This window comes from Halichoerus grypus, chromosome 13 (assembly GCF_964656455.1).
Source record: "Halichoerus grypus chromosome 13, mHalGry1.hap1.1, whole genome shotgun sequence".
Lineage (NCBI taxonomy): Eukaryota > Metazoa > Chordata > Mammalia > Carnivora > Phocidae > Halichoerus > Halichoerus grypus.
In genome coordinates, this window is record NC_135724.1 from 40,033,833 (window position 1) to 40,058,912 (window position 25,080).

The 25,080-nt window shown below is 38.1% G+C and overlaps 1 protein-coding gene across 1 annotated transcript in view; it reads right to left on the minus strand.

The window, feature by feature from the left end:
• DSG2 (desmoglein 2) overlaps positions 1 to 25,080 on the minus strand; it is a 45,538-nt gene that overhangs the window by 14,458 nt on the left and 6,000 nt on the right. The window contains exons 2-8 of the mRNA XM_036096698.2: positions 13,059 to 13,094; positions 11,324 to 11,458; positions 7,428 to 7,589; positions 7,149 to 7,293; positions 5,968 to 6,134; positions 3,888 to 4,025; positions 3,586 to 3,771 (exon numbers count right to left, since the gene is read on the minus strand). Coding sequence (XP_035952591.1) covers positions 3,586 to 3,771; positions 3,888 to 4,025; positions 5,968 to 6,134; positions 7,149 to 7,293; positions 7,428 to 7,589; positions 11,324 to 11,458; positions 13,059 to 13,094 — 969 coding nt within the window. The remainder of the gene's footprint in view (positions 1 to 3,585; positions 3,772 to 3,887; positions 4,026 to 5,967; positions 6,135 to 7,148; positions 7,294 to 7,427; positions 7,590 to 11,323; positions 11,459 to 13,058; positions 13,095 to 25,080) is intronic.

Below are 25,080 nucleotides of genomic sequence, written 5' to 3' on the forward strand. Positions count from 1 at the left end.
ATGTAATGTTTAAATATAATTAATACTGCTGTGAACATTTTTACACAAATTATTTTTCCTCTGTTGAGCTATATCCCACTATGAAAAGAAATACCTAGTCAAAGGTTATTTAGATCCTGTTGATTTTTATTTCTAGTGGTCCTGACCATTTAGAGTCACGGGCCATTTTTGCTTGTTTCTTCAGTATAACATTAAATGTATTACATGTGTTTACATGAATTACTGCAAAGCTGTTCACTTTGTTTTTCGATGATTTATTACAAAATCATGTTCCTCTCTGTAGGGTTCTGGATGGGTAACAGCTTCTGCCCTCTTTTTAAAATGGGCCACTAGGGTGTTGAGACAAGGACTCAACAGCAAATGACTAGAGAAAATATATGCTTTGTGACTGCAGAATCCTTTTGAAAGTTATTTTCTTTTTTAAGCTGCTGTTGCACTTGACATGCTTGTTTTAGTAGCACGACGTACGCTGGATGCAAAATAAAATATTCCAGCCAGATGTCATTAGTATTCACAGACCATGGAAGGCCACAACAATGTTAAAAAATGAGCTAGGTACTAGGGCCATAGAAACTGTTTCATGGTGTTTATGATAAATAGCCATACTTCTCCAAAGAGAAAGAAAAAAATTTTCAGCATCATGAACAATGAATGAGGGCAAATACCTCTGTTTTTAAAACTGTCAATATATTTTATCATTTCCAGTTTTGCTACTTTTAATAGCATTAAAGATTTTAAATGTATTTGTGAAATTGTTAACAAAGCTGTGGCTTTTTCTCATATGATGAAATATCAGTATCTGTATTTCCACAGTTTAAAGTGTCTGTTCTCGGGGTGCCTGGGTGGCTCAGTCTGTTAAGCGTCTGCCTTCGGCTCAGGTCATGATCCCAGGGTGCTGGGATCGAGCCCCACATCAGGCAACCTGCTCAGCGGAGAGCCTGCTTCTCCCTCTCCCTCTGCCTGCTGCTCCCCCTGCTTGTGCTCTCTCTCTGTCAAATAAATAAAATCTTAAAAAAAATAAAGTATCTGTTCTCCTTTTGACAGCTTTATTGAGGTATAATTTACATAGAATAAAATTCACCCATTTGAAGTGTACAATATGATGATTTTTAGCAAACCCGTAGTTTTGCCAATGTCACTACCATCCAGTTTGAGAACATGTTCATCACCCCAAGAAGTTCCTTTTTGCCTGTTTGTAGTCAATCATTACTCACAGCCCCAGCCCTGAGCAATCAATGTCTATATCCATTGTTTTGCTTTTCTAGAAATTTCACAAAGATAAAATCATACAATATGTAGTATTTTGTGTCTGGCTTCTTAAACAAAGCATGATTTTGAGATTCATCCATGCTGTAGTAAGTATGAGTACTCCATTCCCTTTTATTAACCAGTAGTGTTCCATTATGTGGATATACTGCATTTTATCTGTTCATCAGCTGATGGGCATTTTTATTGTTACCAGCTTTCGACTATTATGAATAAAAGCTGCTTATAAACATTTTGTATAGATATATTTCTTTCTTTCTGGACATGCAAATGTTTTATTAGTCTTAAGTGTACAACACAGTGATTTGACAATTCTACACATTATGCAATGTTCACCATGATAAGTGGTTACCACTGACATCTACAAGTTATTACAATACATGCTTTTATTTTTCATGGGTGGATACCTAGGGCTAAATCTTTGGGTCACTGAGTAACTACCTGGTGTTTAATGTTTTAAAAAACTGCCAAACTAGCTGTATCATTTTATGTTTCCACCAGCAAGAGATAGGAGCTCAGTTTCTGCATAATGTTGCCGACTGCTGGTGTTGTCAGTCTTTTTGACTATAGCCACTCAAGTAGATGCACTGTGCTATCTCTTATAGCTTTAATTTTCATCTTCCCTAAGACTAATGCTGTTGAGCATCCTTTATGTGCATATTTGCTATCTGTATATCTTCTTTGTCTAACTTCCTTTGAATGGAGTCTGACTATTGCTCTTAAAATTTGGAAGCAATTCTTTATATAATTGAGAGAGTAAATTTATAATTTTCTCAACCTGCTGTTGTCACTCTAATGCTAATTTTACTATTTTTTGCTATGCCCCCTTTGGTAGAAAGAGCTATATCCCTTTTTGTGCTACCATGGTAGAGTGAGAATATTTCTAGAACTTCCATCATTCATCACTGACTTTCTCCTTATGTATTATTGGCTTTTTGTCTTAAGCATCTAGCAAGGTTGTACTCATATTCTATGACTAAGAGGATTGCTTACTTCTATATAAGTAGGCAAATCTATTTGTCTCTGATGCCATTATCCACTTCTTGCATAATCATAAAATGGGTCTTCCCTTTAAACATGAGGTAATCTTATTCTATTTTCCTTTGCTTTACAGGTGGTAGTCTAAGTGCATACAATAGCCTATTAATAAATGGTGCACATAATTATTACCATGAAAATTCAAGTGAATATTTCTCTATTCTGTTATCATTATTCCTCTCCCTATGGTTGGACTTTACCTACTCTGTCATATATTAAGTTTTTGTAAAAGTTTAGAAACTTCTGGAATCAACTTTGTGTGTGATTAATGGAATAGTATTTTGAAAGCTGTAAGCCATTTAAAAATACATTGACATTCTTCCTTACTTATAATGTTAGATAAAAAATCTATCCTATAATTTTTGTTTAAAAAATTCTGTGGGGGTAGGGGCATCTGGGTGGCTCAGTGGTTAAGCATCTGCCTTCGGCTCAGGTCATGATCCCAGGGTCCTGGGATCGAGCCCCGCATCAGGCTCCCTGCTGGGCGGGAAGCCTGCTTCTCCCTCTCCCACTCCCTCTGCTTGTGATCCTGCTCTTGCTATTTCTCTCTCTGTCAAATAAACAAATAAAATCTTTAAAAAAAAATTCTGTGGGGGTAATAAATTTCAAATGTATAAGACCCATATGCTTAATAAGATTATTTTTCTTTCACTGATTCAATTAAGCACAAGAAGTTAGACCACTGTGTTTCAAAATGTGACCCTCATACTACTTACATTAGAATCACAAGTGGATTCCTGTTATAAAGGCATGTTCCTGAGCTCCACCCCATAGACTTGATCAGGGGGCCCAGGAATATGCATTTGGGGCATATAACTTTACAAGGTGACTCTTAGGCATAGTTAAGTATGAAGACAAATGGATTCAAACTTTGTCAAGTTATTACAGCTTTTGTTTTTAGATGCTATTAGTGAGGTCTGGCTTTATGTTAAGTTGATCAAATAAGAGATAATAAATTGGGGATAATTAGTAGAGGCAAGAGGTCATGATGTAAGGATGCCCTAGTCAGACACAGGTTGCAAGAAAGACAGGAAGTGTGCTGAGCAATAATGATGCTGGTATCATGTTGTCAGATTAGGATTCGAGTTCCCTGATCTGAATTTGGACTGTAGTGTGACCATTTGCTAACTACAGAACTGGGGCAAATAGCGAGGTCTCCAATCTCAATTGTGGTGTCGGTTGAGTATATAAAGCACTCTTAAGTGTTTGAGGTTTAAAATACAATCATTTCTTTCTCTGCACCAACTTTTCCCATTCCAATTTTGAACACTAAGTGCTTACCTTAATAAGGGTCACGATTCCTTCATTTGTTTGAGTATCAGTTTCTATGTGGAAATAACCCATTTCATTTCCCGATACAAATGTAAAATTTGCTAACCAATTATCAGAGCCTATTTCATCTGCATCGAACACTTTTATGCGCACAACTTCTACATTGGCTTGATTTTCTTCAACTACCCATTCAGTCTGCAAAACATGAACATAGGGTTTTTATTTTAATGTAGCACAAACTAAGTGATATATTTTTAGGTAGGACTAAAATATGAGAAAGAAGATACATCTGTTATAAAAATAATAGTTACCATTCCATTTTTGACTACAGGTATATTGTCATTGACATCCAAAATACGAATCTGAACTTGAGCTTGTTTTACTGGTTTATCTGTAATTTGTCCATTGCCGTCTCTTGCTTCTACCGTCAAAGTATAGCTGCTGTGTTCCTGCAAGGCAATGAAAAATATCCATCTGGGGTGAAAATTGATCACTCCCAAATCTGTCTTTCTAGTTCCTTTCATCATCAAGAGAATGAACCACAGCCTATTTTATTCATAAATATGTTTTACGATCTATTATTCATGTGAAGATGCTGTTTATTTGCCGTCAGAGCATTTCTAGAAGCCAGAAAAAGCCTAGAGAATTTGTTGGTAGTCAAATTCTTAAATATGTCATTGGTGACATTATCAGGAAATGAGTCCCTCCTTAAAATAGTCTGTGCACAAAGAAGTGCCATTCAAAATGTAGTTTGCTCTACAGGGAAGTGATGCGGGGGGGGGGGGTGGGGTGACTATAGGAATTGGTTCTCTCTTCATTTTTAGCTAAGAATTAAGCAAGGAAAACCTAGTCCCCAAGAAAACTTGGCTGCTGAGGAAAAAATGTGGTTGACTTTGTCCAAACATTCTGAGAGAGATGATTCTTAGAGAACCTGTCCTGGAGAATGACGTCTCACATGCTATTCCGAAGTGAGCCCTTCTCTTCCACACGGTCCCCTTATGGGGGCTCCATTTGGTAATGCTGGAGTGTAAGAAAAAGCGGGGGCAGCCAGTGCCAATGCATGGGGGTCCTGTGTGGGACGGAACAGCTCAGTGCGAGTCAGGACAACTAAGGCCCTGGAGCCAGTTGCTTGGATTCCATTCTGTCTTTGTCACTTGCTGTGCTGGATATACCCTTAATCCTTTTGACCCTTGGCTTCCTTCTGTGTAAAACGGGGATAATAACTGGATTTGCATCACAGAGTTTTTAGCTGGATTAAATGGGTTAATCTATGTAAAAAGCTTCGAATAGCACTTGGCACATGGTTGATACCCAATAAGTGACAGACATCGGTATTGGCTACACTTGCCCTACTTCATAGACAGCAGCTTGTCACAAATCAGGATAGTTAAAAATAATACTTTTCCATTGTAATTTTATGTGGAAAGGTACAGAGTAGAATTTTAGGGAGTAATAACATTCTTTAGTTTTACAGAGATCCTGTTAGCGATGTTGGGCACAATCTTCTCCCTCTCTGGGCAAAATGAAATCATTTTCCCAAGTAATACAAAATATAATGACTGCACCTGGATGATGACTTATGTTTGATGACAATACAGTGTTCTTAGGAACATCCACATTTTCCTCGTGCACACTGTTAAAACCTTCTATTTCCTGTTTTCATCTAAAACTTTCCCTTTGAGTTAGAAATAAAAAAGTGAAATGTTTGAGAATAGCTTGCTCAGGAATCCCACTGAAATTTTCCTCCAGTTTGGGATTTACAACGATTCTTTCCTTTACGAATATTTCTATTATCCTGAGTAGGACTCTTACGTCAGTCTCTGTTCCTCCCTCTATGTCTGTATTAGTGGTAGAGGAGACTCCTGATGTTTCATTACAGAAGGACAAATTATGGAACATTGCTTTAGGATGCTCTAGCAAACAGAATCCTGACTGGAAAGGCCCTAGAACAGAGCTGTCCTCATGTTAAGTTTTCTAAGAGTCAAATTTTAAAAAGTTAAAAAAAGGTGATACTACTAATTTTAAACAAATACATTTTATTTAACCCATGGTATCTTGACTATTATTGTGTCAACATGCAATCAATAGAATATTACTAAGGTGATACGTTACATTTTTTAATTCATGCTAAGTTTTTCCAAGCTGGTGACTTTTTTACATTTATAGCACATCTCAATTTGGACAAATCACACTTCAAGTGCTCAATGGCCACATATGGCTAATGCTACCATACTGGACTGCACATCACTAGAAGAGGGTATTTCTAGGAGTTATCCTATAAATGAAGAATAGCTAAGAAAGTAAGAAAATTTAAAAAGAAATAAAGAGAAAGGAAAACCTGAAAAGATAAAGAAGAGTTTAAAAGATGAGCAACATAAAATACTAATTTACCTCTCTGTCCAAGGTGAAACTGGTTGTATAAATCTCCCCTGTGTCTTTATTTAGGTGGAACACTGGAGGATAAGCAGGCTCCTGAGATACGATTCTATAGGAAATTTTAGAATTCAAGGTATTGGGCTCATCTGCATCTGTTGCGCTGATTTTCATCACAAGGGTATCTGGCATTAGAAACAAAGGTGTCCAAGGTGAAGCTCAACTTTAAGCACAAGTTATGTACGTTATTATTCTCTTATAATTTCAGCGTGTTCACAAAAGCATTTCAAGTGCTTATCAAAATCACAGTTTACCAAGATGAAAACCTTTAATTGGATGAGAAAGTAAGTGTGAATGGGGTGCAGAAATAGGAAAGATAAGAAGAGGGCAAGGCTGCAAATTTATTTATAATAGTTCTAATAATCAACACAAAGAAAGAAGGATGAACAGGTACAAATACATGGTTAGTAAAATACAAACAATTCAGGAGAAGCATAGCAGTTCTTTATATTATGATCAAAGAGAAATCTCTCCTGCAAGTCTTCACATGGACCACTGCATTGGACCATGTTGTCAATAAACCCGACAATAGGAATAATGTAAGTCAAAGGTCAGCGAACTACGGCCAGTGGGCCAAAGCCAAAGCCAGCCATCTGTTTCTGTAAATAACATTTTATGGGAACACAGCCACACCCATTTGTTCACAGGTTGTCAATGGCTACTTTCCAGCTACAAGGCGTCATAGTTGTTACAGAGACCTAACCCATCCCATTGATCTGCCATGTCTGTTCTTTTTTTTTTTAAAGATTTTATTTATTTATTTGACAGAGAGAGACACAGAGAGAGCAGGAACACACGCAGGTAGAGTGGGAGAGGGAGAAGCAGACTTCCTGCTGAGCAGGGAGCCCGATGCAAGGCTCGATCCCAGGGCCCCGGGATCATGACCTGAGCCAAAGGTTTAACGACTGAGCCACCCAGGTGTCCCTGCCATGTCTGTTCTGAGGGTAAAAAAAAGATGTCACGTAAAGCCTTCAGAATTTATCACAGAAAAAGCAGTTCCAAACCTAGAGGGATAGGTTTATTACCATTTGTCCTGTGGTAGTACTTAGCCTCCATCAAGATACAGGATTTAGCGTTCAGTTACATAATGGGGTTAATATGACTGGTGGTACTCATTCATAAAATTAACAAACTCTGACCTGCGGCACTCAGCTCTTCAATAGACCCAGCAAAGACGTCCTGTGTGAACACTGGCTCATTGTCATTGATATCAAGAACTTTAATGCGGAGTTCTAATGGTTTCTCCAGGTTGTTTCCTCTTTCATCCAAAGCATAACCAACTAGCTGAAATCATGACATAAATAATAGAAGAGATTAAATGTAAGCTAAAGTAATTAAATTACCACAATATAAAAACAAATCATAACTATTACCAAAGAAAAACTGCAAACTAATTAATGTAAAACTGTTCTCCTTACCAGAAAACTCGGCGTTTCTTCTCGATCAAGAATCCTGGTGACGTTCAATTCTCCCGTGTTTTCATTAAAGACAAACACACCAAACGGTGACTCTGTGATCCCTTTTCCAGTGTATTTGTATGTAATTTTTATTCCTCTTTCTATTGCAATATCAGAATGTATCTAACATAAAAATAACAGAAGAACGCCCCAAGTTAAACTCTGTAACTTACATGCACATATTTTTAATGGAAAATTTCCTTCTGAAGTTGTCATAATGTTGATAGGAGGGAGGGGGGAGGACACAAGCACTCAAGAGAAGATGTGCTGATGTCAGAGAACCTGGGTTCAAATCCTGTCTCAGCCACTCACTGGTTATGTGATACTAAGAGTTACTTAACCTCTCTGTGCCTCAGTGTTCCTATCAGTAGAGTGGAGAGACACTACTGCCTACCTCTTATGGTTGCTATGAAACTAAGATATCATTAGGGGTATATCTTGGGAGGACAGATTTCAAATTTAGCACATGAGGAGGGGCGCCTGGGTGGCTTAGTCAGTTAAGCATCAGACTCTTGATTCTGGCTCTGGACATGATCTCAGGGTCATGAGATTGAGCCCAGTGTGTCTGGCTTCACGATGGGTGTGGAATCTGCTTGAGATTCTCTCTCCCTCTCTCTCTGCCCCTCCCCCCACTCTCCCTCTCTCTCTAAAAAATAAAAAATAAATAAAATAAAGTTTATAATTAACACATGAAGAAAAAATTGCAGTGTCAAAATCACCTCTATAAATCCATTCAATCATCTGGAAAGTCTGAATAAAGCATCCTTCTATAGAAGGATTAAAAAAGTCAAGCACCTTCCCTGCTTGGAATGCCTCAGGAAATTCATGCATCTAACCCATTTCTAATGTCTTTGGTAGTCGTCTTTTTTTTTTCTATAAATAATTTCATTCGTGTCTGTAATTCTTCATTAGTAAATGTGTCTCTGTGGTCCCCTATTGGTTCCTTAATATTCTTCTTCAGACATCTTAGAAGCCATGGCCACTCACCTACCTGATCACTTCTTTGTCCTGAAACCTGGGGATTAGTTACACTTCCTTCCTCAGGATTAGTTACACTTCCTTCCTATAGGTTTCCCAACATGCACTGGGGGTGGGGAACCGCTGTCGAGAATGACCAAGGAGACAGCAGATGGGGGCCTCCAACCTCCTGCTACACCACACCAGCTCTGCTCCTGGAGTGGAACGGTGAACCTGGGGCAGTCCATGATTACCTTTCACTGAGCTTCTGTCTCCATCTATTTGCCTTTCTCTTTCTCTTGTGCTTCTGTCTGTCTCTGTTTTTTGCCAAGTATATGCATATATATACAAACATGTATGTGTGTGTGTGTGTGTGTGTGTGTGTGTGTGTGTGTGTGTGTAGTATTTCTAAAGAGTTCTAGATCTTCATGTACTAATTATATATTACATCATGCTATTTAGGGTAAAAATAACCTAAATGAAACTGAGTGTGGACATAACTGTTGGTTTGTTTATATTTATGTATATACATAAGAGTATCTAAGTATACACATACTTATGAATTTCTTAAGATTTAGAGGATACTACACTGTTGACAGTATTACCTTTACAAAGAGAATTTGGAAAGTTGGGGAAATTCAACAAGATCTTTTACTTCTTATGTAAATTTTACATATGTAACAACTTTTTATGTAAATTTTACATATGTAACAACTCATGTAACATAAATGTAATATAAATGTAAAATTACTAAGAACAACTAATGCTTACTGAATCCCAAAGAATCAATGCATTTTGGAGAAACCTATTGAAAAAAATGTATGAATGACTCAAACACCTCAGACAACCAAACCAAACCAGCAAATATAATTGCTTGTATACATACTATTATGTAAAGCCATAATTAAAAATTTGAATTTTAGAAGGCTTTTATGAAAAAAATATGTTCCTAGACAGAGGAAATCATTGTCTTCTGTTCTGTAGCTGCTCTTCCTTTGAAGGAGCTCGTTTACAATTTGGAAAGATAAAGATAATACTTGGATATGAACATGTATTCATTCACACATGTCTCATGAGCCCCCACTGGATGTTGGCATTGCTTGGGGGTACAGGGCATGAGCTGTGAGCCTAAGAACTAAGCCCCTGCCCCCAGGGAGCTTACACTCTACTAAGGACGCCGGACAACAAGCAAGCAATGTATGGCATGTCATGTAGTGGAATGCACTATACCCAGGCTGAAATGGGGGGGAAAGGGATAGAGAGAGATGGGGTGAGGCAGAAAAGGGAACTCTTTTAGGGGATGACACTTGGGTAAAGGCTTGATGCTGTGAGATACTGCAAGTATCTATGGGGAGGGGATTCCAGGCACAGGGAATAGCAAGGGCAAAGGGTGAGGAGCTGGGAAGAATTTGTGTTGGTTTAGGGATGTAGGAGAGTGAGAGACGGCGGCGGGTTGGGTTGTTAGGAGCTGAAGTTAGAGAGGGGGTCTTGTATTAGAGCTCTACAGGTCAGAGTAAAGAATATTCCTTCCACTGCAGCAGGAAGGTTGAACATTGGGGGTGAACACTGAAAGCCCTTCATAAGGGGGTGAACATGCTTTGATTTGTCTTTTTAAAAGATCACTCTGGCTGCTTTCTGGGGAATGGACTGTGGCAGGGTGGGGGATGGCAAGAGCAAAGCAGGCAGACAAGGTCAGGGGCTCTTTTGCTAGCTCAGGTCAGAGATGACACTGACTTGGACGATGGGGGTGGCAGTGGAGAGAAGTGAGCAGATCTGGAATATATTCTGGAGGTAGAACTAATAGTGTCTGCTACATTTTTGAAAAACTGGGTAGAATTATAGTGTCATTGACTGAAATGGGTAGAAATGATGGAGGACAGCTTCAGGGGACAAATTAAGGGCTCAGGTGTGCACATGCTAAGTCCGAGATACATACTAGCAGGATTACCATCTAATTTATCAAAAATAGGACACTTTGAGAGTGAAAGGGGGTTATCAATTATTAGGTCAGGACAATGGGTATACACCAAGGATGTATAGTCACCCTCCCGATTAGATACCAGTTCTTTTCATTTTGAAAATTACTTTTTATGTGTAGAGGCAGAATATGCCATCCCCAAATATGTCACTTTGGTGTAGTATTAATTTGAGCTGAAAGCAATTGAAAAGCAGATTCAAGAAAAGTTCTCTGCCCTTCCCCTATGTGCCTAAAAGGAGGCCATAAATTTGTAAAGGTGTCCTCCCTCCCTTCTCTACCAGGAAGGACAAAATTTAATCATCAGAGACAACTTTAGACCCTTATCAGCTTAGAGAAGGCACCAAGCATCCACATAACGAACTGTATTAACTAGCCTATCTCTATCACTGGTTCCCCATATATTGACCTTCCCACGATTTTCCATCCCTAGAGATTCAAGGACCTTTTCCTTTGTCTTGTCACGTCTCTAAAGTTTACTGTTGCTTTGCTAAGATGCTTTATAAGCCCCAATTCCAACCAAACCTTTGAATTATTCATCTCTGGGTACTCCCATGTGTTATAGGAGCAATACACACATTAATAAACTTGTTTGTTATTCTGCTAATCTGTCTTTTGTCAGTCCAATTTATAGGGCACCAGCCAGAGAACGTAGGGGGGATAGCAGGAAAAAGAATCTTTCCTCCTCTACATATAATATCCTCTTTTGAGTATTGTAGCCCTCTCAATTAAACGAAGATTCAACCAGTGTCAGATCCTTGACTCTTAGGTGAATCAAAGCCCCAAATTCTATAATACATATAGAATATTAAAAGACTCATTAAGTACATTATATTATTCTCTTTAAATTTAAATGAACATAAAAGTCTTCTCCCACTATATTTCAATAATATACATATATTTCCTATTTCTCTGTAGAAGGTACCTTGGCAATCGGATTCCTTTTGGACAGATCCTCTCCTTCCCGAAGAGCCACAGGGGCAGTGATCCAGGTACGCTTTTGCCGCACTAAATGAGTGTGTTTAGGAAGCAGAGTATTTTCATTTCTTGTGTTTAAAACCTACAACAATAAAATATTGTCAAAAAATTATTAAGTATCCTAAAACATTAGTATGGTATTCTGTAATTTACTAAAACTTTAAAAATAGTTAGGCAAATCTTAAGGTATAAATTTCATATTTTTTAACAGGGTTCATTTTCAAAGGGGAAGTATATACACTCTAACAAACTCCACAGGCATTCAAGAAATTGTCTCTAAACCAGTAGAACAGTATAGTTTTGTTTTTATCAGTAACAATAGATTTCCCAGAGTGAAGAGTTACAAAGGCTTATTAAAGTGTCCAGACTAAGGCCTAAGATGGAGTCGCCCATGCTAAGCCCCACATCAATACATTGGAACCTAACTAAATTTCTGTGTTTGGATCTCCCAGAAAAGGAAGGCCTAGGCCAAGCAGTCAGCCCTGCCCTGCTCAGGACCTTATCTTATCTGCCCCAGCTCCAAAGTGACTCTGCTCTAATCAATCAGCAAATACCCAGTGTATAACTTCCTATTCTTGCTGGCTTTGGTCTATAAAACCCTCTTACTTTGTATAACTCTTTTCTAGACTGGATGCTTCCCTATTCATGATCACTGAATAAAGCCAACCAGATCTTTTCAAGATTTATGATCACTGGGTTGTTCTTTTAACAGCCTAGAGTAATTGAGTGACCATAAAAATTGGCAAATTAAAAAATAATATAGTGTGTCAAAAATTCTTTCCTTACCGAAAATGAAGTTTCATTTTTCTGTGGTGGCTTATAGTTTAAAAATGAATTATTAAATGTTTTAAAACTAAATCTTAGTAACTAACCTGTGGCATCAATTTAACTGAAATCTAGTGAAACTGTCAGTTAATGAATTTATTGTTTAAAGGATGAGGTAAAGGATTAAACTGTCCATCTTTTGTTTTCAGAACCTTAAGTAGAAAAGATTTATTCTATATATTTTCAGTTGGGCTTTAATGGACAAACATTTTATGCAAGGAAAATTTCAATACAGCTGACCTAGTATATTAAGATCAGAAATGATTATTATACTAGGTTTATCATCTTACTTATTGTGTTGCTCTATATAACATGTATTTTTTTCAGAATATACTGGTTATCACTAGGTCATTGATTTTTTAAATTTTTAGTTGAAAAAATTTTTCTAGGACTTAAAAAATTAAATTATGTAACAAAAGAGCAAAATAACATTACAGTTCAGAATGTAAAATACAAAACTTTATTCTACTTTTTCTCTTACACTTCAGAGTATTCACTGTTTACTGCTTGATGATCTTGTCTTATGACCTTACAGTTGCACATGTTTAAAGCTCTTTGTCCTATAAAAATGGAATTACATCATACATCTTATTCTGCCCCTTGATTTTTCACTCAGTACCTCATCATGGACATTCTTCATGTACCATAAGTTGTTTTACCATCTATCAATGCACATTTAGATTGTCACAAAATGCTGCATTGAACATCCCTGGATATATGTTCCGTGCACTTGACTGAGTGGGAATGGCTACTCTAAGGGACTGTGCATTTTTATCTGGTAAGGCATAGCCAAACTGCCTTCCATGACATTAAGCCTCTGAGTCCAAAACACAGAAATGATCCTCTTGGTTCCTTACCTCTAAATGGAGTCCATTTCCAAAGTTAAAGCAGATCTGGAAAATAAAATTATTTATTTGTTGTTTGATATAATTTATCACTCAGTTCAGTTTAAATACTTGTTGATAACTTACCACGTAAAATAGTATAGATATTTAAAAAAGGTTTAACCACCACCATTACTATCCTCAGCCTCTTGACTTTCTAATATTCCTGCCTCACTTTTCCCCCCAACCCTGTGAGCCTGTTGCTCTCTTTGACTCTGGCACTGTAGTGGCAACAATGCTAGACAGGGCCATAGAGGCTGAATGGACCCGTCACATCCATTCACTTTCTAACAGCTGCTCCCTCCACAGAGGTGGTGACTCCTTTCTAGGGTGACCATGTGTTTACTTTTGCCCAGGAGAATCTCGATGACACCTGCTGTGCAGGCTTCCCGTCTGTATAACCCATTCATTCTCAAAAGTGTGCTCATTCAGACCATAAATTATATAGTTACCTTATCTTTGTATAGTAGCCCTATCATACCATTCCACACTTCAGGAGACAACCCCAATCACACGGATCACACCTCTGAACCCACTCACTCTTAGATGACCCCACTTTTTATCTGATTGAGATTGTATCTTCAATCCTCCTCTCCTTCCCTGCCTTCTCCAAGACAGAGGTGTCTTGATTCCCTTCCAAAGTTAACCATCATCTGTATGCTTTATCTTCAACTTTCTACTTATGCCCCCACATTTACCTTCTCAAGAACCTTGTTCCTTCCACTAACTTTTAAAAAAAATTTTTTTATTGTTATGTTAATCCCCATACATTACATCATTAGTTTTAGATGTAGTGTTCCATGATTCATTGTTTGTGCACAACACCCAGTGCTCCATGCAGAACGTGCCCTCCTCAATACCCATCACCAGGCTAACCCATCCTCCCACCCCCCTCCCCTCTAGAACCCTCAGTTTGTTTTTCAGAGTCCATCATCTCTCATGGTTCGTCTCCCCCTCCGATTTCCCCCCCTTCATTCTTCCCCTCCTGCTATCTTCTTCTTTTTTTTTTTCTTAACATATATTGCATTATTTGTTTCAGAGGTACAGATCTGAGATTCAACAGTCTTGCACAATTCACAGCGCTCACCAGAGCACATACCCTCCCCAGTGTCTATCACCCAGTCAGCCCATCCCTCCCACCCCACCCCCCACTCCAGCAACCCTCACTTTGTTTCCTGAGATTAAGAATTCCTCATATCAGTGAGGTCATATGATACATGTCTTTCTCTGATTGACTTATTTCGCTCAGCATAATACCCTCCAGTTCCATCCACGTCGTTGCAAATGGCAAGATCTCATTCCTTTTGATGGCTGCATAATATTCCATTGTATATATATACCACACCTTCTTTATCCATTCATCTGTCGATGGACATCTTGGCTCTTTCCACAGTTTGGCTATTGTGGACATTGCTGCTATAAACATCGGGGTGCATGTACCCTTTCTGATCCCTACTTTTGTATCTTTGGGGTAAATACCCAGTAGTGCAATTGCTGGATCGTATGGTAGCTCTATTTTCAACTTTTTGAGGAACCTCCATACTGTTTTCCAGAGTGGCTGCACCAGCTTGCATTCCCACCAACAGTGTAGGAGGGTTCCCCTTTCTCCGCATCCCCGCCAACATCTGTCATTTCCTGACTTGTTAATTTTAGCCATTCTGACTGGTGTGAGGTGGTATCTCGTTGAGGTTTTGATTTGGATTTCCCTGATGCCGAGTGATGTTGAGCACTTTTTCATGTGTCTGTTGGCCATTTGGATGTCTTCTTTGGAAAAATGTCTGTTCATGTCTTCTGCCCATTTCTTGATTGGATTCTTTGTTCTTTGGGTGTTGAGTTTGGTAAGTTCTTTATAGATTTTGGATACTAGCCCTTTATCTGATATGTCATTTGCACATATCTTCTCCCATTCTGTCGGCTGTCTTTTGGTTTTGTTGGCTGTTTCTTTTGCTGTGCAAAAGCTTTTTATCTTGATGAAGTCCCAATAGTTCATTTTTGCCCTTGCTTCCCTTGCCTTTGGCGATGTTTCTAGGAAGAAGTTGCTGCGGCTGAGGTCAAAGAGGTTGCTGCCTGTGTTCTCCTTTAGGATTTGGATGGACTCCTGTCTCACATTTAGGTCTTTCAACCATTTGGAGTCTATTTTTGTGTGTGGTGTAAGGAAATGGTCCAGTTTCATTCTTCTGCATGTGGCTATCCAGTTTTCCCAACACCATTTGTTGAAGAGACTGTCTTTTTTCCATTAGACATTCTTTCCTGCTTTGTCAAAGATGAGTTGACCATAGAGTTGAGGGTCCATTTCTGGGCTCTCTATTCTGTTCCATTGATCTACGTGTCTGTTTTTGTGCCAGTACCATACTGTCTTGATGATGACAGTTTTGTAATATAGCTGGAAGTCCGGAATTGTGATGCCACCAGCTTTGCTTTTCTTTTTCAACATTCCTCTGGCTATGCGGGGTCTTTTCTGGTTCCATACAAATTTTAGGATTCTTTGTTCCATTTCTTTGAAGAAAGTGGATGGTATTTTGATGGGGATTGCATTGAATGTGTAGATTGCTCTAGGTAGCATTGACATCTTCACAATATTTGTTCTTCCAATCCATGAGCATGGAACGTTTTTCCATTTCTTTGTGTCTTTCTCAATTTCTTTCATGAGTATTTTATAGTTTTCTGAGTACAGATCCTTTGCCTCTTTGGTTAGATTTATTCCTAGGTATCTTATGGTTTTGGGTGCAATTGTAAATGGGATCAACTCCTTAATTTCTCTTTCTTCTGTCTTGTTGTTGGTGTATAGGAATGCCACTGACTTCTGTGCATTGATTTTATATCCTGCCACTTTACTGAATTCCTGTATGAGTTCTAGCAGTTTTGGGGTGGAGTCTTTGGGGTTTTCCACATAAAGTATCATATCATCTGCAAAGAGTGAGAGTTTGACTTCTTCTTTGCTGATTTGGATGCCTTTGATTTCTTTTTGTTGTCTGATTGCTGCTTCCACTAACTTTTTATCTTTACTCACCACTGGCTAATTAAACATGTTTATTTCCTTTCCATTGGCTAACCAAATATATTAAGATCTTCCCTACCTTAAAAACAAACAAACCTTCCCCATTTCTGCGAACATTTAATCCGCACGTATTCTTTTTTTTTACTATGACTCCAGACTGAAATTGTCTATATTTATTGCCTTCACTTTCCCACCTTTTATTTGTGTATTAATTTATTATAATCTGCCTTAAATTTGGATTTTCTGTCTTGTTTGCCTTTTCTCACCTACAATCCCTATGAAGGTTCTATGAAGCCCTCGCTGATAAGTCATGGAAAATAAGGCTTTCTAAAATGTCTAAGTCTCTTTCACCTATCCACTTCTCTTTGAAGGCTTCTTGCAGGGTGTGTTCTACATGTGGATCCTTCACCTTTCTCTTTCCTCTACCTTGTTCATATTCTTATCTCTACCCCTGCAAAGAGAAACTCAAGGATAGTGGATGTTCAGTCTCTAGTTTGAGCCTCTATGGGGCAGACAAATGACCATGGCTCATTTTCTATTGTATGGCCAGATACATTATTTCTTCTGCACCTCATCCTCTTTATTATTGGCTAAAAATGCCAGAGGTATCTTTAGCCAAAGTTGTGCTCCCCAAATTCATGTATTTTCAAAGATGGCATGGTATGAAAAACAAGTGAAAGCAATGATGAATAGATTACTTCTCCCTGCATGTCTCTCTGGTGGGAATTTTTGAAAGGAAAGAGTAGTGACTGGATCCAACATTCCTCACTGTTACATCATCAGGAAACACTCTTAAAATGTAATATATTTCTTGCCTACCCATTTCTTTAGTTTGTACTGGCCATATTGAGGAATTGGCTAGATCAAATATTTACCACATTTATTCTTCCCTAAAATCTTACTTGGCCTAGCAAAAAAGGTATAATAATTACATGGTATTTTATTAAATGTTATCATCCTGACTAAATATCATGTTTCCTTAGTACATAAATAAAAGGGGGCAGTTTATAGTTCCCTATTCAAATGCAAATTCTTTATCAGAGTATCTCCATTGATTTTTTTCCCCCCTGGAATATCCTTTCTAGATGTTATTTGTTAAGAAACACAGACAATCATATGGTTACAAACAGTGCTTCCTAAACTTGAATGTGCATTTTGCTCACTGGGGATCTTGTTTAAAAATAAAGATTTCAATTCAGTAGGTGTGCAGTTTAGCCTTCCACTCTGCTTTTCTAACCAGCTCTTAGGGGATGCTGACATTGCCAGTTCTTGAGTAGCAAGGTTGTAGAATATGATGGAATATCAGTTGTTCGCCTATGGTTAAAGACAATGAAGTTCACCTTATTCATTACAGTCTCAGTTCTTAACACATGAAACTTTGTCATTCTTAATTACTAATATCTTGAATGCAGAGAATCTTATATTTCATGCATTTAACATTAACAAATTTTAACTGCAAATATATACCAAAGTAGAGTGAATGAACATCCACTAAACAACACCTAGTTTCAATCATCTAGCACCCACTTTCTTTAAAAATAGATTTTTTTGTTTTAAATTTATTTATTTGAGAGAAGGAGAGAGAGAGAGCATGAGAGGGGGGAGGGTCAGAGGGAGAAGCAGGCTTCCCACCAAACTAGGAGTCTGATGCGGGACTCGATCCTGGGACTCCAAGATCATGACCTGAGCCGAAGGCAGTTGGTTAACCAACTGAGCCACCCAGGAGCCCCTCATCTTAAAATTTCTGCAATTTGAATTCATTCATGCCTTCAATTTCCTGAGCTCCTACAATATGCTACTAGAATGTTCTTATCCTCTTGGATTCTTACTTGATGGAGAGATAGACAAAAATAGGTTGGGATAGCTGTAAAGAAAACTAAAGCAGGGACAGGGTGGTGGAGAGTGATGAGGACTGTGAGGAGGCTCTCAGAAGAGGTTTTATCTTCACAGAGACTGGACAGAATGGGGGAACAAGTCAGGCAGACTTTCCTGCGAAGGGAAGAGCCAGGCATGAGGTGGGAATGGTACCGGTGATCCAGGCTGGTGCTGTAAGGGGGGGGTGGGGAAGTGAGTCAGTGGAGATGATGTCAGGGCTTTTGGGGTGCTGGTAACCTTGTTTCTTGATCCGGTTGCTGGTCACACGCTGTGTTCAGTTTGTGAAAACTCAGTAATACAGTACACTTGTGATATCTACACTTTTCCACGTGTTACACTAAAAAGTTACAGAAATTGATGTGCATCTTAAAGCCAAGCACATGACAATTTTCTGTCATCAAGTTCCTGTGGAGGGCAGAGAGGTTGTCAAACCAGGGTGAGCTGCTACTTGCACTTAGTGGGTAGAGAGCAAAGATGTAGCTCAACATCCTATAATGCACAGGACAGTTCTCCCAACAAAGCATTGTCTGGCTCCAAATGACAAAGTGCTGAGGTTCAGAAACCCTGATTTCGAACTTGCATCTCTGATTGGAAGTTACCATAATAACTAGAGTCAAGAAAGTCATACAAATTGCAGAGGACCGTGGATTTATGTAAACTTCCAAATGGGTAGCATATTGCAGACAATGTAAGTGGAATAACTGACATTTTCTGACTTCTGTCCTCCATCCCCACTCCTTCCCACTTCCCTTTGAACATTTCCAGCTCTGTAAGTTTGAGTGATGGCCTGTAGGGATGTTGTAAAAGGGTTTCAAACATTGGAAGAATGTCTGGACATGATGACCATTATGGTTTCACCCGAGTATGAAATCTATAGCTTTTTTTCTCACAGGACTTGGTGACAGAAGTCATGTGCAACATGCCTTTAAGACTGAAGAGGAAAAATAAACTTCTAGTCTCTCTAACCAAAGAAGTAATGTTTTTAGATGAAACAGACAAATCTTTCAATCCAATTTACTGAAGTTAAAAACAAGTTTTTGTTTTTACCATTGGATCCTATGCATCTTGTCAAAACTGGCCTTCCCAGTAACTGGCAAGAAAATAATTTTTCTTTTGGCAGAGGCATTAGGGAAAGTCATCACTGCAAAAATACTATCAATCAATGTACTGTTTGTTCTCAAGGTTGGCACTTTTAGAAAAAAGACTTCCTGTTCTGAAGTCACCTTGATGATTTAATAAGCAGAATCCAGGAGGCCTTATGAGTCACCCAATGACAGCTTCTCCTGATTCTGAATTTGAATTTTAGGTAGTTAAACTACATACTTTAAGTCTGAATGCAATAAATTACATGATTTGTCATAATCGTTTACCTGCTTTTCCAATGTTTGGGCTAATCTTAACGTAACAAATAGGATGCAGAGTAAGTCATATTGAAGCTAGCTTTAAAGAGGAAGATATTTTCATTGGCAACATTTATTGTCTCAAAAAATTTTTAAATATGGATTTGGCAATGTGTGCTATCCTTGAGTTGTTAGGTCACATGGTGAATTCTTATTTCAAGTTGAGTTTTGTGTAATCATAGACAGCTCCTATTTCTTCCTTGATATAGACAAAGAAACTGAAGGTCCAGGAAAGTCAATGTTATTTTATTTAGTGTACATTTTTTGGCCTTTAAAACATTTTTTTTTTTTTTAAGATCAAGACCTGAGCTGAGATCAGAGTTGGATGCTTAACTGACTGAGCCACCCAGGCGCTTTAAAAAAATCAAGAGTTGCTAACAAGTGATTAAATGTAAGCTTTTAAAATATTTAATCTTTTCTCTTCCTGACTATTTTCTAATAGGGATGTTAGCAGTGCTTCTCAAGCTTGAGTGGCATCAGAATCACCTTGTTAAAACATGGACTGCTGAGCTCCACCAGTTTCCGATTATCGATTATCGATTATCAGGGGGCGTAAGAATTTGTATTCTAACAAGTTTCCTGGTGATGCTGATGCTGCTGGTCTGGGATCACACTTGAAAACCACTGTATAAAAGCAGAGTAGCAAAGGAAAAGGAAGAGAGCCTGGATAATTCATACACTGGATAATAAATCCTCAACTACAAAGATGTGTGAAACAACAGATTCTAAATTAGGAAATTCAGTAACTGAGTGATTTCTATCCCAAGAAGATTTTTCACTTCAGAAGTAATAATATAATAGGATTACTTGAAATAGGGTTTTCCACCGCTTTAAACCTTTTCTAGTTTAAGTTTTACTGATCTTGAGCATTTATTATTTGTGAAATATTTTACCATTTTATTGGTATTTGTTTTCTGTAACTGCTATGAATGCTTTTGGAATCAGGCAAAATATTAGTAAATATATATAATACATCTCACATTTTGATAGACAAAAATGATGGGTTGTTTCTACCTTTTTCCTGCAATACAGTCCTGAAAATTACACTTAAAAAAAAAAATGAAGAAAACCAGATTCCCACCCACACTCCCCAGAAGTTTAAGAAAACCAAGAGCTTCAGATTGCCCCTTTTCACCATTTGATGGCACTGGTCTGTGAGTGGGGCAACAGTGGACTCCAAGGTTCAAAGTGGAAAATAGGCATTTTCAACTGGCCTCAAATAAATGGAGGCAAAATGTAAAAAAGTGAAAATCAAGGGCTTTAGAAAGTTGTATGAATCTTTTTTAGGGGGACTATTATCTGTGAAATTAGGCAAATCTTAATTTACATTTCCTCTCTCTTTTCTTTCCTTTTTTGAATAATTCTAACTTGTAATGAAACTAAACCAATGATCTAGAAGTTCAGGCCAGACTGATGACTAACTGGGCAGTAAACATTTCTTTTAAACAAATGAAATTCAGGTTATTCTTCCAGCTTTCCCAAACATAGGACGAGACTTTGACTCTTGGGTTTTTAAAGAATACTTCTGTGTCCCAGACAGTTAGCTAGTACATAGACAAGTGACATGTAGATTCTGCTCTGAAGCTTACAGTTTAGTAGGAGAGATAAAAAGTATATAAATTACTATAACATAAGGTAGAAAAATTTAACTGTAGGAATGACAGCTGCAAAAACAGCTCTGGGGAACTGGGGAGCTCAGAAAGGCAGAGATCCCTTTCTGCTAGGGAAATCAGGAGAGGTGTAGGGTAAGAAGTGGCACGGGGCTTGGCCTTGAGAGGGAGCAGAATCCATGTCTGTGCAGATTGGAGGTGGAAGGAAATGATCCATATCAAAGGCAGCATGTACCAGAACATGGAGATCGAGGGCAATGAACAAGAAGTTTGGCAGTTTGGCACCTAGACTATGTTATGGTGGCAAGTAGAAAAAAACGGGACAAAAATTATGCTAAGATAATTCACTGACAGCTTCTGATTAGGGATGCTGTAACACTAGAGCTCCAGAAAGTTTTCTGGCAGTACTGTGTAAGATGAAAGGCAGGTGACGGTTTGAGCATAAGTAATAAGCCAGAGGAGATGGAATGAAGACCAGCATAGGGTAATGGCACGAGGATGGATGGGTGAAGCCGAACCTTTCAGAGGACCCAACTAATCCTTGGCAATGCCCTGTGTGCGGAGGATAGGGGAAGGGGTCAGAGATACTGAAATTGTAAGTCTGAGTGGCTAGAAGGATGCAATTCTCAGAGCACAGCTTGTAGACATGCTAAGCTTAGGTCCTGGGGAAAGATATTAGACAATAAAGAGTACGGCACTGCGGCTCAAAGGGAGGCAGGGGTTGCACGCACTGTCCTCTCCCAGCCCCGGATGTCACCACGCACTCTGCACCTCCTCTGCCGCCCACTCATATCTGATATGTCTCCCGGTGGTGTGTGTACAGCATACTCTTCTACTGTGCTGGGCTGGAAAAGGAGGTGAGAACCACTGCAGCTTGCTAGAGGTGAAAGGACTCTCAGTAGAATATTATGGAAGCAAAGGAAGGAGGTATTTGGAGAAGAGATGATTAACAGTATTAAAACATGATGACTGACCTAGGTGTCTTGCCCAGTTTCTCAGCTAGAACTTTTGGGGTCTAAGGAGAGTAGATCTCTAAGATGAGAGAGTGGGTAAGGGCAATTTAATTTAATGTAATATTTTTATTTTTAAGTTTTTAACTATTTTTCACTGAAGAATAATGGATATATAATATTGTATTGGTTTCAAATGTACAACATAGTGATTTGATATTTACATACATTATGAAATGATCATCACAAGTCTAGGCAGTTAGGAGCTCTCATCATACGAGTTGTTACAATATATTTGTATATTTTGTAACTGGAGGATTATACCTCTTAATCCTCCCCTCACCTATTTCGCCTAACCTCCTAGCCCCCTTTGGCAACCATATCTATGAGTGCTTCTGTTTTGTTTTTTAGATTCCACATGTAAATGAGACCGTATGGTATTTTGTCTTAACCTGTCTGACTTACTTCCATTAGCATAATATCCTCTAAGGTCCATCCATGTTGTTGCAAATGGCAGTATTTCATTTTTTTACAGCTGAGTAATATTTCATCACACACATACACACACACACACACACACCCCACATCCATTTATCGATGGACATTTAGGTTGCCTCCATTCTTGGCTTGCAATGAACATAGGAGTGCATATGTTATTTTTGGATAAATACCTAGAAGAGGAATCGCTGGATCATATGGTATTTCTATTTTTAATATTTGAGGAACCTCCATACTGTTTTCCATAGTGGCTGTACCAATTTGCATTCTCAGTCTTGGAAGACTGTATGTTTCTAGGAATTTATCCATTTCTTCTAGGTTGTCAATTTGTTGGCATATGAATTGTTCATAGTAGTCTCTTATGATCATTTGTATTTCTGTGGTATTGGTTTTAACTTCTCTTTCATTTCTGATTCTATTTGGGCCCTTTTTCTTTTTCTCTTGATGAGTCTGGCTGAAAGTTTATGAATTTTGTTTATCTTTTCAAAGAACCAGCTCTTGGTTTCTTTTCTATTTTTTTTTTTTAAATCTCTATTTTATTTGTTTCTGCTCTGATCCTTATTTCCTTCCTTCTACTAGCTTTGGGCTCTTCTTTTTCTACTTCCCTTTTTTTTTTTTTTAGATTTATTTATTTATTTGAGGAGGGGGGGCAGAGGGAGACAGAAAATCTCAAGCTGACTCCACGCCCAGCTCAGAGCCTGATGTGGGGCCTGATCAGGACCTAAGATCATGACCTGAGCCGAAATCAAAAGTCAGACATTTAACGGACTGAGCCACTCAGGCGCCCCTTTTTCTAGTTCCTTTAGGTGTAAGGTTAAATTATCTATTTGAAATTTCTCTGGTTTCCTCAGGTGGGCCTCGATTGTTATAAAATTCCCTCTTAGAACTGCTTTTGCTGCATCCCATAGATTTTGGAACATTGTGTTTTCACTTTCATTTGTCTCAAGGTACTTTTTGATTTCCTCTTTGATTTCTTCATTGGCCCAATGGTTGTTGAGTAACATGTTTTAGTCTCTATGTGTTTGTGTTTTTTCCAGTTTTCTTCTTGTGGTTGATTTCTAGTTTCACACCACTGTGGTCAGAAAAACATGCTTGATAGGATTTCAACATTAAATTTATTGAGACTTGTTTTGTGGCATAACATTTCCACCCTGGAAATGTACCATGTGCACTTGAGAAGAACATGTATTCAGCTGTTTTTGGATGGAATGTTCTGTAATAATCTATTAAGTCCATCTGGTCTAATGTGTCATTCAAGGTCAATGTTTCCTTATTAATTTTGGGTCTAGATGATCTATCCATTGATGTAAGTGGGGTGTTAAAGTCCCCTACTATTATTCTATTACCGTCAATTTCTCCCTCTGTGTCTGTTAATATTTGCTTTATATATGTAGGTGCTCCTGTGCTGGGTGCATAAATATTTACAAGTGGTATATCTTCTTGTTGAATTGACCCCTTTATCATTATGTGATGCCCTTCTTTCTCTCTTGTTACACCTTTTGTTTTAAAGTCTATTTTGTCTGATATAAGCTACCTCAGCTTTCTTTCTGCTTCCATTTATAAGGAATATGTTTTTCTATCTTTTCACTTTCAGTCTGTGTGTGTCTTTAGATCTGAAATGAGTCTCTTGTAGGCAGCATACAGGCAGGTCTTGGTGTTTTTTATCCATTTAGCCACTCTGTGTCTTTGGATTGGAGCATTTAGTCCATTTACACTGAAGGTAATTATTGATAGGTATGTATTTATTGCCATTTTGTTAATTGTTTTCTCATTGTTTTTGTAGTTCTTTGTTCCTTTCTTCTTTTCTTGTTCTCTTCTCTTGTGATTTGTGACTTTCTTTAGTGTTGTTTGGAATCCTTTATTTTTTGTGTATCTATTATGGGTTTTGGTTTGTGGTTACTAGGAGGTTCATATATAACAACCTATATATATAGCCATCTATTTTAAGTTGGTGGTCACTTAAGTTTGAATGCTTTCTAAAAGCACAACATTTTTGCCCCTGCCCCTCACGTTTTATGTTTTTGATGTGATATTTATACATCTTATTTTGTGAATTCCTTAACAAATTATTATAGATATGGTTGATTTTACTAGTGTTATCCTCTTCTACCTATCTTGTTGCTGTTCCTTTTTGTGGAGGCTCTGTTGACCTAATTTCTAGGTCCCCTTCACAGGGAATTATTCTATATACAGTTGTAGATTTGTTGTGTCTGTGGAAGGAGGTGATATCAGGATCTTCCTACACTGCCATCTGAACCCTCCTCCTAGTTTTATTTTATTTTTTAGTTTGCAGAGTAGGGAACTTGAAAGAATAATGGGTAGTTTAGAATAGGGGGAATTTGAACTCTCTTCTCATCTCATCTCTACCCAAATCTACCCTCTCATTCTCCAATCAGCCAGGTAGCACCAACTTGAATGATGAAAATAATTCCCATGAAGGTATAATTTTGATGTGAGACCTAGAAGTGTTCAGCACAGAGTAGGAGCTCAATAATATTAGTTGAATGAATGAACGCATAAAGGCTTAATCAACCAGAGAGATATTTGCAATTTCAAAAGAATAGAGATAAGTAAGATGAATCCCTAATCAGAACTTCTCACTATTCGTCTATCACCGTTTCTCAATAGGGGTGCTACTGGCATTTCCAATAAGAAAAAAATATT